Raw genomic sequence first — 16,154 nt, 5'->3', positions numbered from 1 at the left:
TTCATCCTGTCTTCTTCTTCCTGGCCCTATGTACATTACCCATCTTTAGGACACTTCAAGTTCTACCCTCAGGTTTTGGCAGTAGGAATTCACTTCTTTGTGCTTTCCCCAATCATGGCTTCTGGTTGTCAGTATTTACAAGTCTACTAAGTCATGTTACAGTAGTAAACAAGTGTTGATCTGACTTCCAGCTTCTGAAAATTTTGTATTATCCATGATGTGTTTTCATCATTAATTTTTTTTTTTTTTGGCTTAAAAAAAAGAGAAATTTATTTCTTGTAGTTCTGGAGCCTGGGAAGTCCACAATTAAGATACCATCAGATCTGGTGTCTGTGAGGACCTGATTCCTGGCTGGCACTCCAGGGCCTTGCTGTGTATTTATTTTATTTATTTATTTATTTTTTTAGAGATTTTATTTATTTATCAGAGAGGGGGGGGGAGAGAGAGCGAGCACAGGCAGACAGAATGGCAGGCAGAGGCAGAGGGAGAAGCAGGCTCCCTGCTGAGCAAGGAGCCCGATGTGGGACTCGATCCCAGGACGCTGGGATCATGACCTGAGCCAAAGGCAGCTGCTTAACCAACTGAGCCACCCAGGCGTCCCCTTGCTGTGTATTTATAACAACTTCCTCAGCATATGTCGAGAAAGAGGGAGAAAGGGGGAGAGAAACAGAGAGAGGGTACTTCCTCTTATAAGGGCACTAATCCCATTCCTCATGACCTCATCACAACCTCATCCAATCATGATCACCTCCCAAAGTCCCCACATCCACATACTATCATTTGAGGGTTAGGGCTTCCACATAGAAATTTTGAGAGGACACATAGAGCCTGCAGTGAATGCCATCTTTGTGAGACCGTTCCTAACCACTTTGCTCCATCAAATGGAGATACTAATATATTCATCTGTATTGTTCACTGCATCACAAACCTCTTAAGATTCATCTTTTTTTTTAATTTTTTATTTTTTATAAACATATATTTTTATCCCCAGGGGTACAGGTCTGTGAATCACCAGGTTTACACACTTCACAGCACTCACCAAAGCACATACCCTCCCCAATGTCCATAACCCCACCCCCCTTCTCCCAACCCACCTCCCTCCAGCAACCCTAAGTTTGTTTTGTGAGATTAAGAGTCACTTATGGTTTGTCTCCTTCCCAATCCCATCTTGTTTCATTTATTCTTCTCCTACCCACTTAAGCCCCCATGTTGCATCACCACTTCCTCATATCAGGGAGATCATATGATAGTTGTCTTTCTCTGCTTGACTTATTTCGCTAAGCATGATACACTCTAGTTCCATCCATGTTGTCGCAAATGGCAAGATTTCATTTCTTTTGATGGCTGCATAGTATCCCATTGTGTATATATACCACATCTTCTTTATGCATTCATCTGTTGATGGACATCTAGGTTCTTTCCATAGTTTGGCTATTGTAGACATTGCTGCTATAAACATTCAGGTACACGTGCCCCTTTGGATCACTACGTTTGTATCTTTAGGGTAAATACCCAGTAGTGCAATTGCTGGGTCATAGGGCAGTTCCATTTTCAACATTTTGAGGAACCTCCATGCTGTTTTCCAGAGTGGCTGCACCAGCTTGCATTCCCACCAACAGTGTAAGAGGGTTCCCCTTTCTCCACATCCTCGCCAGCATCTGTCATTTCCTGACTTGTTGATTTTAGCCATTCTGACTGGTGTGAGGTGATATCTCATTGTGGTTTTGGTTTGTATTTCCCTGATGCTGAGTGATATGAGCACTTTTTCATGTGTCTGTTCGCCATCTGGATGTCTTCTTTGCAGAAATGTCTGTTCATGTCCTCTGCCCATTTCTTGATTGGATTATTTGTTCTTTGGGTGTTGAGTTTGCTAAGTCTTTATAGATTTTGGACACTAGTCCTTTATCTGATATGTCATTTGCAAATATCTTCTCCCATTCTGTCAGTTGTCTTTTGATTTTGTTAACTGTTTCCTTTGCTGTGCAAAAGCTTTTGATCTTGATGAAATCCCAATAGTTCATTTTTGCCCTTGCTTCCCTTGCCTTTGGCGATGTTCCTAGAAATCATCATTAATGTTTTTAATGGGATTTTGGAAGGAAGCAGAGATAAATGTGTTCAATCTAAAGATTATATTTATTTATTTGACAGAGAGAGAGAGAGAGAGACCATGAGAGAGGGAACACAAGCAGGGGAAGAGGGAGAGGGCGAAGCAGGCCTCCCACCGAACAGGGAGCCCAGTGCGGGGCTCAATCCCAGGACCCTGAGATCATGACCTGAGCTGAAGCGGATGCTTAAAAACTGAGCCACCCAAGTGCCCCAAATGTGTTCAGTCTAGTTGAGGAGGTTACTCAACTTCTATATAGTGTTTTCCAGCTGGAGTCATGTAGCGTGTTGGTGAAATACCTTCTCTGGTTGGCTTTTTCCTCAGACTTCGCTCTTCTTCATCTCCTACTTGTTCTGTACCTCATCATGGTGCTCTCCTGCCTATAAATACAGTGCACAGTGTTTTTTGCCTTTTTCTTTGTGAATTGATAATATATATTTTATTTTTCTCCAGCTTTATTGAGCTATAATTGGCATGAAATATTGCATAAGCTTGAGATGTACCATGTGATGATTTCATACATGCATATATTATAAAATGATCACTATATACATTTTAGACACCACAGTTAATTTTCACTTTTAGCCCAATGCAGTGAATAGGGAAAGGACATCCTAATTTAACTAAGCCTTCTTTTTTTGTTGTTAAGAAAAATATACATGTGGGCAATAGTGGGTATATGAATTAAAATCGGAAAAAAATGAAATGAGTAGCAAAATGTTTACTTATGATTACATGATAATTGAAATATGATGATGATTTAATACTGTATTACCTTAGACACTTGAGTTTGGCAGCATATTTATAAGATGGCTACCAGTGGGTAAGATATTGTATTAGTCTTTAAATATAAATAGAGTTCCACCAGGTTGGCTCAGTTGCTTAAGCAGCTGCCTTCAGCTCAGGTCATGATCCCAGACTCCTGAAATCAAGTCCCACATTAGGCTCCTTGCTTGGCAGGGAGCCTGCTTCTCCCTCTGCCTGCTGCTCAGTCTGTTTGTGCTCTCTTTCTGACAAATAAATAAATAAAATTTTTAAATAAAAATAAATAAATAAAGTTACAAAGAAAATTATAAAAACATATTCCTATATTACATGATAAATGAAGCACAGCTACCAATTTTTTTTTAGGTCAACATGTAAGTAAGTTCAGACAACTGTAGTTTTTTTGAATTAATCTCAGATTGCCCAACTGAAGAATAATATCTTTAGTTATGTATGTGTATTTTAAAAAATGAATTGTTTTTATTTTATTTCCAATATATACTTACAAGTACACCATATATATCACTACCTAAAAGTTAGATCCTCAAAAGAATTTTGTTTTTTAGTAGTAGCTCCCATTATTTGGTTGTTCTCAATTCTGTTTTATTCTGCAAATATTCCTTTCCAAGATGTATTTGATTTGCCCTCCCAGTGTCCCTAACCAGAAGGGAACCACAGAAGAAAACATTGCTGAAGACATCCATTTCCATTGCTTGCGTAGACCTGATTCACTAAGAAAATAGGAAAAGGTTAAATGAAAAACATTCTAGGGAAGTTACAAACCATATAAGGCAATGGGTTAGCCACAACTGTGGGTGTAACTTTTTTTTTTCTTTTTCTCTCTTTCAACAGGGAGACACATCGCCTCTTCCTCCCACTGTCCCAGACTGTCTGCGGGCTGATGTCAGGGTTGCTCCCTCTGAAAGCCAAAAGTGTTCCTTCTATTTAGCAGACGAGAATATCACCCACGGCTTCCTCTATCCTCCCGGTTAGTAGAACGCTTTTTTAGGGCAACTACTTAGAAAGCCCTCATCAGCTGGATGTGGGCATGTGCCTTAAACATACGCTCCTTGCCCAAACTACCTGCTTGGGCTAACTAGCTGCCCAGGAGGTTTTCCAGCGGCTGCGGGCTGCCCTGAAGCAGCCCAACAGCTGTAATAAAGACTAATAAATTTTGCAGTGCAAACCGCACATCAGCTCTAATCTGGCCCAGATGTTCGGAGAGTTCGGCAGGTTTAAGTTTAATTTTAAAACTGAAGATTCTTTGGAGAGGGACGCGAAGCGTCTAGAAAAACATTTTTTCTGGCTGCTACCCAAGCAAAGGCCTGCATGGAGCACACCCCTCGGCCCGTGGCGAGAAATCAGGCTGGAACTCGGGTCTGTCGCACACGGAGCGTGCTTATACCCAACCATTACACACCGTGGGTTAAGCAGCTGAATGAACTCTGCATTTGTTGTTTGTAGGTTTTCAGTTTTTGTTTTCAAGAAAGCATCTCTCTTGAGAACATGTGAAAGCCAGTGTCGTTTTTCTAAACTCTCATCTCTTCCCTATGCAGCAGCAAATGTCAGTTTAATGAACTCATTCATGAGATTTTCAGCAATTTCAGCTTCTGGGAGTGGGTTTGTTCCTAATATCTGGCTTCATTTTTTCTACAAGCCCTGACCTAAGAGGTCAATTTAGAGATTTATAATTTAGGGATTCATAAGCGGGGCAGGGGGAGGCCCAATGAAACAAGTAGCACATCAACTTATACCCCTAACACAGAGTTAGGGTAAATAAACTGAGGTATCTTATTAAAATATTTGCAGATTTCCCGAATTCACCAGACACTAGAATGAACCTTAAGGAGTTGCAACATTTTATTAATAATTTTTTAATTGACATATAAAATTGTATCTGTTGAGCTGTAAGACATCAGATGATACGTACATGTTTGCCTCGACAACGAAATGCAATTAATAACAAAACAACTTGTCTCAAAAAATCTTAAGCACGAAATGAAACTCTTTGTTAACTCTCTACTAATTTATTTGTTAGAAATTCCATTGTAAGCTAATCTTATTTCTCTCTGAAAAGGAGGTAATGCATATGGATTGCTAGCCCAACTTTTGGGGCTTGATTTAAAAAGAAAAGAAAAGCTTCTAAGGGTTCTGAGGACTGTGAATAGCATGTGAAATTTTAAGGTAGAAAAAAACCCCAACAACTTGTTTTTCCATGCTTTTTGGTGCTCAGCCATTGGCCTTTCATTTAAATATTAGCATACCCAAGTATAGTTTAAAAATTAAAAGCCTTTTAAAAACGTTTATAGTCTTGCGGCTTTTTTTAATCCTCACCATATTTCTGTGATCTAGATGTCATGAAACAATGAAGCACAGAGGGACAGAGCCCTTTGTTCCAGCGGGTCAGCTGGCGGGCCGTGGAGCTGGGCTTCCACCCTGGGCGGTGTGGGTCTCGAGCACACATACCCAGCACTCACTGTGCTAGACAGCACATCCAGGAGTCCTCCATACCAGTCGTGTGTGGTGTCGTCAGCAGTCTTCATCGAGTTAAAACTCACTTGCTTAGGGAAATTTGATTTTGGAAGAGTTACTTATGCCAGCATTATTATTTTGTGCACATTCAATAACTGTGCATTCATCCTGGTTCAGCGCTTGTTTTCTAGGGCGGTTGGAACAGATTACCACTACCCTGGTGGCTTAAAACAATAGAAATGTATTATCTCACAGAGGTAGAGACCAGAAGTTCAATATCAAGATATTGGTGGGGCCATGCTCCCTTTGAAGGAGAGAATCTTCTTTACCTCTTCAGCCTCTGGGAGCTCCAGGCATCACTTGGCTTATGCTACATCACTCCAGTCTTTGCCTTGATCTTCACAGTGACTTCTCCCCTGAATATCTCCTCTTCTGAACCTCCTCTCTCTTTATAAGAACACAAGCCTACTCTAAATCCAGGATAATCTCTTCTTGAGAACCTTAACTCAATTATATCTGCAAAGACCCAAATTTCCTATGTATCACATTCATAGGTACAGTGTGGTTAGGCTTTGGACATATCTTTTTGAGGGTCACCATTCAACCTACAGGTATCAAATGCATAAAACGGTCAGCATTGTTAACCTCTACTGGAGGGTACTTAGTATCCCTGTGTACTGACTGCTAATAAATTTTCATTAGTATGTAATAGTATTTTGCTTGTTATGTAGTATGTTATATTTTCTCTTCTGGCTAGAGTTAATCGAATCCCTTTATTTTGCAGAAAACAATAGAACTTCGGATAGTCAATATGATGCTTTAATCACGAGTAATTTTGTCCCCATGTATAAAGCTTTTAAACGTAAGTATACATTTAGATGATTAATTTAAAAATATCTAAGTGACTTTATGAACTTACAAACTAAACACATTTTTTTTTTTTTAGTTTGTCTCTGATACTGAGCCATTATGTTTTAATGCTTTGACTTTAGAGTTAGGAAGGATCTCCGAGATAGATTTTTTTTTTTCAACTTCAACCTTGGGTACCTTGTGATTAGAACTTCAGTAATTGGTTTTTAATCCTAATTTAGTTCTAAATGGCTCTTCACACACACACACAATTTTTACTGACCTTTACCATAAGTGAGTGAAAGGTGTTTGTCCCTGGAATCATAATTAATAAAGCAGTATGTATGTTCTGACCATAATTTTGAATATCACTGTCCCGAAAGCACCTCAACACTAGGAAGGAATTTGGAAGCATTTGTTACTGTACTGTTAAGTCTGCAACTGCATCAGCAACAGGAAGTACCATCAATGTGACTTCTATTTATTTTTGTTACATGGACTATTTTGCAGACTTTACCAAATCACCCCCTGACAATTATTGAAGCAGAATTTGACACTATTTAAATGTACCTCTCTATAACAGAAAATATTTCCATGTTCAGTAAAGGTAGATATATTTAACATCTTATTCTATTATTTTTAGAAATGTGGGATTACTTCCACCGTGTTCTTCTTGTGAAACATGCCATGGAAAGAAATGGAGTAAATGTGGTTAGTGGGCCAGTATTTGATTATAATTATGATGGCCATTTTGATGCTCCAGATGAAATTACAGAGTAAGTAATTTGAAAACAAATGGACTTTTTGATTTAGCAATAGGGTTTCAAGAGGGGGAAACCTCAGTACTCTAAATAAAAGCTTAGTATTCTAAATATTACACAACGTATTTACATAGAGTTGTTATCATTGACTATGTTCAACTAGTCTAAATACATTGCAGAAATTTTATATGGCAAAAATTTACACTGCTGGGCAAAGGAAAAATGTTGAGGAAAAGCTCAACAAAATGTTTATTTAGAAAATTTCTAAACAAATGGGCACAGGGAAAATGTGATGTTGTAAAGGTTAAAGAGATAAGAATCACTGTGCTATCAATAAATATAGAGCCTGTAGCAATTAATTTAAGAAAATCAAGTAGTTAGGATTCACAATACTGTCCAATAGTGGATTATTCATACTATATCTCCCAGGGGAGGGTAGAGGCTTCCCTTAGAAACCCATCTTATTAACCTGTATATCTTTGAATGCAGCACACAGGAATAGAGAGGTTTAGTTTTACTCATGATTTCTCTTTATTATCAAAGTGTATGAAGGGCCGAACTAAACAGCTGTGCTGTCTGAGCCTAGACTGCGTATAGCAATAGTTTCTACCTACACCTTTTTTTTTTATAAAGATTTTTATTTATTTATTTGACAGAGAGAGATCACAAGTAGGCAGAGAGGCAGGCAGAGAGAGAGAGGAGGAAGCAGGCTCCCCGCTGAGCAGAGAGCCCAATGCGGGACTCAATCCCAGGATCCCAAGACCATGACCCGAGCCTAAGGCAGCGGCTTAACCCACTGAGCCACCCAGGCGCCCCTACCTACACCTTTTTGACAACTCAGTGTGTGGCCTTTTCCCATTTCATTTGTCTTGTCCTTATTTCAGTGCTTATTAATCTTATATTTCACCATTTAATAGTTCTGGCAAACACTTTGATAGCACCTCACTACATACTAAGTACTTTCTAAACATGTACACTTCATTTAGTCCACAAAACATTCCTATATTAGATTTTGTTAGCCCCCATATAGAGATGGAGAAACTGAGGTACAGAGAGGTTCAGTATCTGGTCTATGTTCCATAGCGAATAAATGGGAAAGCCAGGATACAAACCATCTTGAGTTCATGTAGAAATCCTAAATTCACAGTAATATCACTACTTACAGCAGTCATATTTCTTTTACTGGACTCCGCCTACCTTTATTTTGCACTTAAGGACTGTCATATCAGTTACATGGATTTATCCCCATGTCCACCCTGTGAAGTTGGTTGTAGAGGTCACCTCCATGTTCAAGTTGAGGAAACTTACCAAGTCATAGAATGTGAGAGGATTAGCACCCACTCAGACATCTAGCAGAAGTGTTCAGCTAGAGTTGGAACTGGGGGTTCTTTGTTTCCACTCCCTGCTCGACTGCAAATTGTCACTATGAAATATAAAGTTAACAAAACTAGGAAACACAAGAGGCCTAATATTATGGTCTCCTTTTCTTTGTATTCTCATATTTTCCTGTAATGTTTTATAATGACCAAATTTAGACTTCTAGAAGGTTCTGTTCTGGCTCATGGAAGTGTCAAAATACGTGATGAGATTTTGTACTTTCTGTTCATTTACTTTCTTTGACTGTATTTTTACTTTAGCATGTCTTTTAAAAAATGTATAATGACATAAGTTTCAGAAGCAAAAATATAATAACATGACATCTTTTCAATTGTGTTTTTAGATATGTAGGGAACACTAGCGTTCCCATCCCAACACACTACTTTGTGGTACTGACCAGTTGCAAAAATCAGAGCCACACCCCTGATGCCTGCCCCGGGAAGCTGGATGTCCTGCCCTTTATTATCCCTCACCGACCTACCAACATGGAAAGCTGCCCAGTAAGTATGCTTGCAGAGTCCTCAGGACCTGAGAAAAATGAACTTCTCCAAGCTTTCATAAAAGTGGCTTTGACTATAACATATTTTTTAGTTGTTTCATGGGTAGAGTTGTACTAAATTACCTCATTTTTATACTTTTCCTTAGACTACTCATCTTTATGTAATTGATGTAAATTTAAATATGTATGTGCCTATATGAACATGTGTTTATATGAGTATCTTACGTATTTTACACATACACATTTTATTCACACTCACTCATAAGGAAAGGGGTGGTATCTTATTAATATTTTACTTCTTAACACAGAAGCTTGATGGTGCTACGTCAATGTTGGTACTCAATGTTTCCTGAATGAATATGTAAATATAAAAAGTCTATCAGCTTGAAACATGAGGTCTAAAATCAACTACATATGCGCAGACAATGAGTTAAAATAACACTTTTTTAAAACATCGTGTGTTAGTCTACTTCAACATCTTTATGGATCAAGGAAAATTGTGTGTAAATGGTTACTTAAACTTACTGCATAAATTTTTATAGGAAAAATATGTATTCTTGTAATTGGGCTTTATTATTTATTCAACAAATATACTGAGTACCTATTAAGTGTGTAGTACTGGGAAAAAACTTTTTAGAATGCACCAATGAAGAATACATTGTCTTTGCCCTCAAGGAGTTCATATATAACTTTGACGTATAAATGAGATATATAAATGAAGTATAAATAAGGATAAATGAAATATAAACACATAAATGGGTGAGTTGATAATATAAAAATTATTTTAAAAATGAGATGTCACAAAGTTGCTTTAATTGCTAAATCTAAAGTTGGGTTAATGGCTAAATAATATAACAATTGTTTGAAACACATTTGACTAGAATAATCTATAAAGTAGGGTTATCTAAAATGAAGAGAGAATAAGGTTCAGCCCTGAAAATGTGCAGAATCTGAACAAATTGAGAGGACTGAGAAGAACTTTCAAAGGAGAAAAGATTTGGTAACTGGATGCAACAGCCAAAGAAAAAGGGAGACTTGAAGATGAATCAGAGATTTTAAATGTAGGTAATTAGGAAAAAAATGGAGAGAGGGAAGTTAGGAATGAGAATTATTTTGGCAGTTAGATAAGAGTTAAGTTTAGGCATGTCCTTTGCAGTAATGGGTGTTCACATGGAAAATCCCACAGGCTAGTAGAGACTGGAAATTAAAGCTTAGGTTCTAGGTCAGATTGGAATTCATCTTTATTCTTTCAAGTGTTCAACACATAACTGCCTTCACCATACTATGTATTGTGGGAGATACACTGATAAAGAAGACATGAATTCTGTCAAAAGTGGCTCACAGTCTAGTCCTTAGATGCCTAGTACAATAGAAGAAAGAAGAGATAAGGGGCATGAAGAGGGACAGATACAGTTGCTGTAGGATTTCAAAGGAGAAATATTTCTTAGTAGGGAAGGTGACCTTCTAACTGGGTCTTGAAGGTAGGATTTGAACTTGAATGTTTGAGTGGTCTTTCAGTGGCTAAAGATGGAGGGCAAAGGTTAGAGGCTAAGCAGTGGCTCCCTTAGAGTCCTAGAGTGGGCAAGTATTTCCAGAAAAGGATAAGCCCTCACTCTTCATGTATGCTTCCAATGGCAGAAGTGGTGACTAATTCACCGTGGTGCTAGTTACCACTGAATCAGAATTAAGTAGTACTTTATAGATGGCTCTAGGTAGCTACTATGGATTGATTAAAATGGGTATGCAAAGAGGAAACTATTAACTACCCCTGGTCTAGGCTCTTACTGCCTTTTGTCAGACCAGCCTAAGTAGCTTCATTGTCTCTTTTTACCTCCCCTTCACCTCTGTACACCAACTTAGCTTAAACTTCAGATTTTTATTATGACATGCTTTCTCATCCCAAAACTTTATCTACCCTGAATGAAAAACAAAAACAAGCAAACAAAAACCTTCTAGCTTTTACTTAAGGCTCTTCACAATTTCCCTTCAACTGGCCTTATAAACCCAAGTTGTGGGCCTGTGGAAGTCCTTGAAACTATTGGATGCATCTTGAGTTTCCCTCCTCAACATCATTGCTCATGCTTTTCTTTTCTAGTATGCCCTTCTTTTCCATCTGCTAAAAATTCTACTTAGGCTTCAAGGTAAGGTACAGATGGTATGACGCCTCAGACATCCAAAGAAAAGATGATCTCAAAATTACTAGGGTATCGTCTTCATTGAAGAAGATATCAACACTACTGAATTGGACATTATCTAAGATTTCAAGGAATTTGCAGTATAGTAAATTTATAAAGGTAATTAGGAGACATCAAAATATGATGAGTGTAAAGCAAACTGAAACCATGCTTTGATTATGAGGGAGATTGTGGATAAGATGTGGTTGTCAGTTAGACAAGAGGGAAGAGAGGCAGGATGAGAAAGGGTCAAATGTAACTGAAAATTTAGGCATGACCAACTAGGAAATGTATGAGATAATCAACTTTTGGGAAGGATGGATTTGCTTTTGGTGGTCTTCAGACTGAGAAACCAGTTGAATACTTGGGAGGGTATATGAGAAGCAGTATAGAATAGATCTTAAACACATGGATTTTGGAGTTGGACACCCTGTGTTCAGTTACTGACATTGCCTCTTTGGGTAAATAACTGAATGTCAATCTCCTCAGTTGAAAACAAAAATTCACCTTCCCTTATAAAATTGCTGTGAGCTTTAGAAAAGTTATTTCATATAAAACCCCAAGAATTCTCAGTACATAGTAAGCAAATGGTGGCCATTTTAAAGAAGTCACATCTTATATTGGAGTTACACATTCTACAGTCAATATAAAGTGAGATTGTATGCAAGTAAAATCCTCTTTAGTCAGATCACCCCATAAGTACAGTACATGTAAAACTATACCTTAAAAAGTCTGAATCAGTCAGTATTTCCCTTAGCAGTAGGAAAGGTAATCGTGTTTTGGGCACTCAGTGAAATAGTTGGCTTGTTTTAAGGGGAATGCTGTATGGAAACCGCACTTTCAAATATTCTAACCACTCAGTGCGGGAGGTACCCCCACTGTAAGAGATCTGAAGAAATGGACACCAGTTTAGAAATGATAGATTCACAACTCTACCTCACACTTGTTCCAGGAGACTAGATTCTTATAGCTTTATTTATTTTCTTCCTTCCCTGTTTTTCCCTGTTTTCTGTACTTCTTTTCACTTTTCTTTTTTTACTCTAAACTTTATATTGTTCAATTCCTGCCAGATAAAAGAGTATGTTGTCTTGAGTCCAGGTGGCAATGATTACTGTGGCTTGTTCAAAAGATACTGGAAAATACAGGTACGGAACTTGGACGAGAAACCAGAACTGTGGAGACAGATTTGGTATTAAATTATGGGAGTGAAATAAAGTTGCCAAAGGGAAGAAAGTGGAAAGAAGAGATCCAAAGATCAAGCTGAGGAAAATGTCTATAGTTCCAGGATAGAACCAGAAGCAGTTGAGGAAACAAAGCATCAATGAACAAGTAAGAAGTTAGAAAAAAGGAAATTTTAGAAGCTTGGAGTGACCAAGTAAGTGAAGGATCTTAAAAAAAAAAAAAAAAAATCCACTCAAGTTATCCTTGCCAAAGCGATTCCATTAGTGTGGTAGCAGCAATAACCAGACTGTATGTGGTTAAGGGGAGAAAATAAGGAAGTAGTTAGAGTGGAAAAATACTGAAACTGATATTGCCTCAAAAACCTAACAAAGCGAGTAATATTTTAGGGGCATATAATAGTTGTAACACATACACAGTTGACTCTTGGACGATATAGGGGTTAGAAGTGCTGTCCCCCACACAGCTGCAAATCCATGTATAACCTTTCACCCCCTCGAAGCCTACTATCGACTGAAAGCCTGACAATACCATAAACAGCTGGTAAGCACTTACTTTCTCTGTTCATGCACTGCATTCTTACAATGAAGTAAGCTAGAGAAGTGAAGTTGTTTTTAAGAAAATCATAAGGGAAAGACCTTTGCAGTTCTGTGCTGTATTTACTGAAACAAATCTGCATCTACATGGATCCTCACAGTGCAAGCCCAAGTTGTCCAAGGGTCGATGGTATTTAAATACAGCTCATAAGAACAGCATGGATGCAAGGCTATTCTTCTGATGGAATGCACTCATACATCCCATGGTCTATGGGTAGCTTCTGTTCACACTGGTCGGTGCAGGTGACCTTACCCTGTACCGAGTAGTCCCCCTGCCAAAATAGAGTTAGGTGTTGTGCTTTATTAGGTTCATTGAATTGCGATTTCAAAAGAGAGGAGACTTAGTCAGGTGTTGAGTGAACATTTAGTCGGCAAGGCACCAAGGAAGTCCTATGAGAGAGCAGAGCAAAATAAATCAAGGGGGAGAGAACTTTGTGAAAAACATGATAAGAGACATTAAATGCTGCTGAAATGGAAACTAGTAAAGGCAGGGAAAAACGAATTAATCAATTAGATTCGCATTGGCTATCTGAGCTCAAATTAATACAGTGTTTATTTATTCTGAGCTCAAATTAATACAGTGTTTATTTATTTTAAAATTTTACTTATTTTAAAAAATTAACATGCATCATTAGCCCTTAGGAGGTTAGGGGGACTAAGAGGGTTAGAGACAAGACATAGTTCCCTCTTACACTTCCTCTAGCTCAAATAATAGCTTCCTATTTTAAGCCTGCATATTTAAAAAACAAGCTAACTACCACACTGAAGTCAAATGACAGGTTTTTTTTTTTTTTCTTATATTCAGTTAGCCAGAATATAGAACATCATAAATCAAATGACAGTTATCAGAAGACACTCTTCTAATTAAACAAACTTTCAAATTTGCTTTCTTTTAAAAAAATGGAAATGAAAATTAACAAGACCATATGAATATCAGAAAACTTATATAAAAAATAAAATATTATGTAGAAATCCGTGGCTCTAAATGATTGAATTGATTTTTATGTAGTAAAATACCTATTAAAAATCAGATGGCCAAGGAATGTCTGAAAAGATGCTCAGCTATAATGGTACTCAGGGTAATAAAATCAAACAGAGATGGAACCTTTGACACTCATTTGGCAAGGATGTGGGGAAACAGTTATTATCTTCCACTGCCAATGCCAAGTGTAAATCGCTATGAACACCTTGAGGAGTGCAAGGTTTGATACCTGGTAAAATTAAAGTTGCATGTACTATATGATCCAGCAAGTGCATGTGTAGATCTTAGAAAGTCATATTCTCGAATACAGGAGGTATGTGCCAAGTTGTTCATTACAGTATTATTTATAATGCCAAAAATACTATCAGTATGGGGCGCCTGGGTGGCTTAGTGGGTTAAGCCGCTGCCTTCGGCTCAGGTCATGATCTCAGGGTCCTGGGATTGAGCCCCGCATCGGGCTCTCCGCTCAGCGGGGAGCCTGCTTCCTCCTCTCTCTCTCTGCCTGCCTCTCTGCCTGCTTGTGATCTCTCTGTCAAATAAATAAATAAAATCTTTAAAAAAAAAATACTATCAGTATGGGGGAAAAAAAAAACCTGCTACCACAAACCACAGCTAAAAACAAATGATTGAACTCGCTCTAGATATATCACTTTGGATATACTGCAAACGTACTGATTGAGAAAGTAACTATAGAATGCCACTTGTGATATCACTTATATAAATTTGAAAACTCATAAATCAGTGCTTTGTATATACTTATGTGCAGCAGGTTTAAAAACACTGGATTCACATGAACTCATGATAATGCTCAGTGCTGAGTAGAACAACATCGGGAATTTAGCCTCATCTGTAAGATCTTATTTCTTTTTCATAAAGTAAATATTAAAATAGTTAAACTTGATGACTTTCTGGTGGTATTTGTTCTAATGTACTTTGTACTTTTGTTTTCCTTATATTGTTGGAAACAACAAAATGGAGGTATATCAAGTGAAGATTTAAGGCATTAAAAACCACAGGAAAAAGGCAAACTTCTAAATCATAAAAGATCTTTCTGTTAATGAAAAATAATGCTCCGTGAAAAACAGTCTTTTGTTTCTCTTTTACAGCAATATAAGCCAGAAGCTGTTTGGATTGAAGAAAGATGGCAAGCCCACATTGCTCGGGTCCGCGATGTGGAACTTCTTACTGGACTGGACTTTTACCAGGAAAAATTACAGCCTGTCTCTGAAATTTTGCAACTAAAGACATATTTACCCACATTTGAAACCGTTATTTGACTTAACATATGAATGATTTCTGGCAGAACGTAAATGATTCTTCCCTGTTAAACAATCACAAAATAAAGTTTTCAATTTTCCTTAAATCCTTAAAAAGCCATGTGGCATAATTTCATTATTCCCTTCTTGCTTTTTCATCTCTATAATTGTGAATTTTATTTGTAAGTTACTTTTTTTTTTTTTGCACAGAGATTGTTTACCTTATTATATTTATAATCTTGAGCTATATTTTCATGCCCAGCATTAACTAAACAGAAGGGAGACCAAGAGAAGTGTCACTTTGGTGAACATTATACCGAGAAGTGTTACATTTGACAGTTAGACAATATTTATTAAAAGATGCACATGATCTCATTCAGTAATTTCACTTATAAAAACTGTCAACAAATCTTTACAATAGAAAAGACCAGAAAACAACCTAAAAGGCTGGTTGAACAAATTATGGAATTTATTTAAACAAACAATGGGATGGAATGCTATTCCAATACTGTGAAGAAAGTAGACCTATTTAGTGAAAGTATGTCTATTGTTAAACAGAGAAGTAGGTAAAATAGCACACTATTGTATTTCAGAGGCCAGATGATCAATTGCCTTAGGCCATACAGTCCCTATTGCAACTACTTAGCTCTGCCATTACATCAAGGAAGTAGTCATAGATAATATGTAAAAGAAATTAGAGTGGCTATGTTCAAATAAAACTTTATTTACAAAAAAAAAACACAAGCAAATATGGAGGGCTAGATTTGGTTACAATAAATTTTATCAAGAAACAAACCATGAATGGGCTATCCTTTGTCAACCCCTGATTTATATAATATAGCTGGGGTGGGGAGAGGTAGGAATTAATGGTAGAGAGAGGAAGATACATTTTTAGCTTTGTGACCTTGGGCATTGTCTAAAATTTTAAAAAGTCACTGTGTCTATTCATTAATTTTTCAAAACTTAATTAATCAAGGAGATCCTATACTTTCTGAGGGGCAATACCATTGTTCAGATTTTGGGGTAGCTAGACAGCAATGTTCAAATGATTCTCTGATACAAAGACCAGTTGATCCAGGGGACAAAGGTTTTGCTAGTGATGAAAAATCCTGTGACATTAAAAAAAAAAAAGTCGGCTTA

The 16,154-nt window shown here is 37.5% G+C and overlaps 1 protein-coding gene across 1 annotated transcript in view; it reads left to right on the top strand.

Annotated features, from left to right (window-relative positions):
- The window catches only part of ENPP3 (ectonucleotide pyrophosphatase/phosphodiesterase 3), a 75,727-nt gene extending 60,596 nt beyond the window's left edge, over positions 1–15,131 (top strand). The window contains exons 21-25 of the mRNA XM_082730395.1: positions 3,722–3,857; positions 6,126–6,203; positions 6,834–6,966; positions 8,672–8,828; positions 14,865–15,131. Coding sequence (XP_082586521.1) covers positions 3,722–3,857; positions 6,126–6,203; positions 6,834–6,966; positions 8,672–8,828; positions 14,865–15,035 — 675 coding nt within the window. The 3' untranslated portion in view covers positions 15,036–15,131. The remainder of the gene's footprint in view (positions 1–3,721; positions 3,858–6,125; positions 6,204–6,833; positions 6,967–8,671; positions 8,829–14,864) is intronic.
- Positions 15,132–16,154: the final 1,023 nt, after the last annotated feature.

Source organism: Mustela nivalis (genome assembly GCF_964662115.1).
Source record: "Mustela nivalis genome assembly, chromosome: 5".
Taxonomy (NCBI): Eukaryota; Metazoa; Chordata; class Mammalia; order Carnivora; family Mustelidae; genus Mustela; species Mustela nivalis.
The sequence above is the reverse complement of the archived record's forward strand: the minus strand, read 5'-3'. Positions and strand labels throughout refer to the sequence as shown.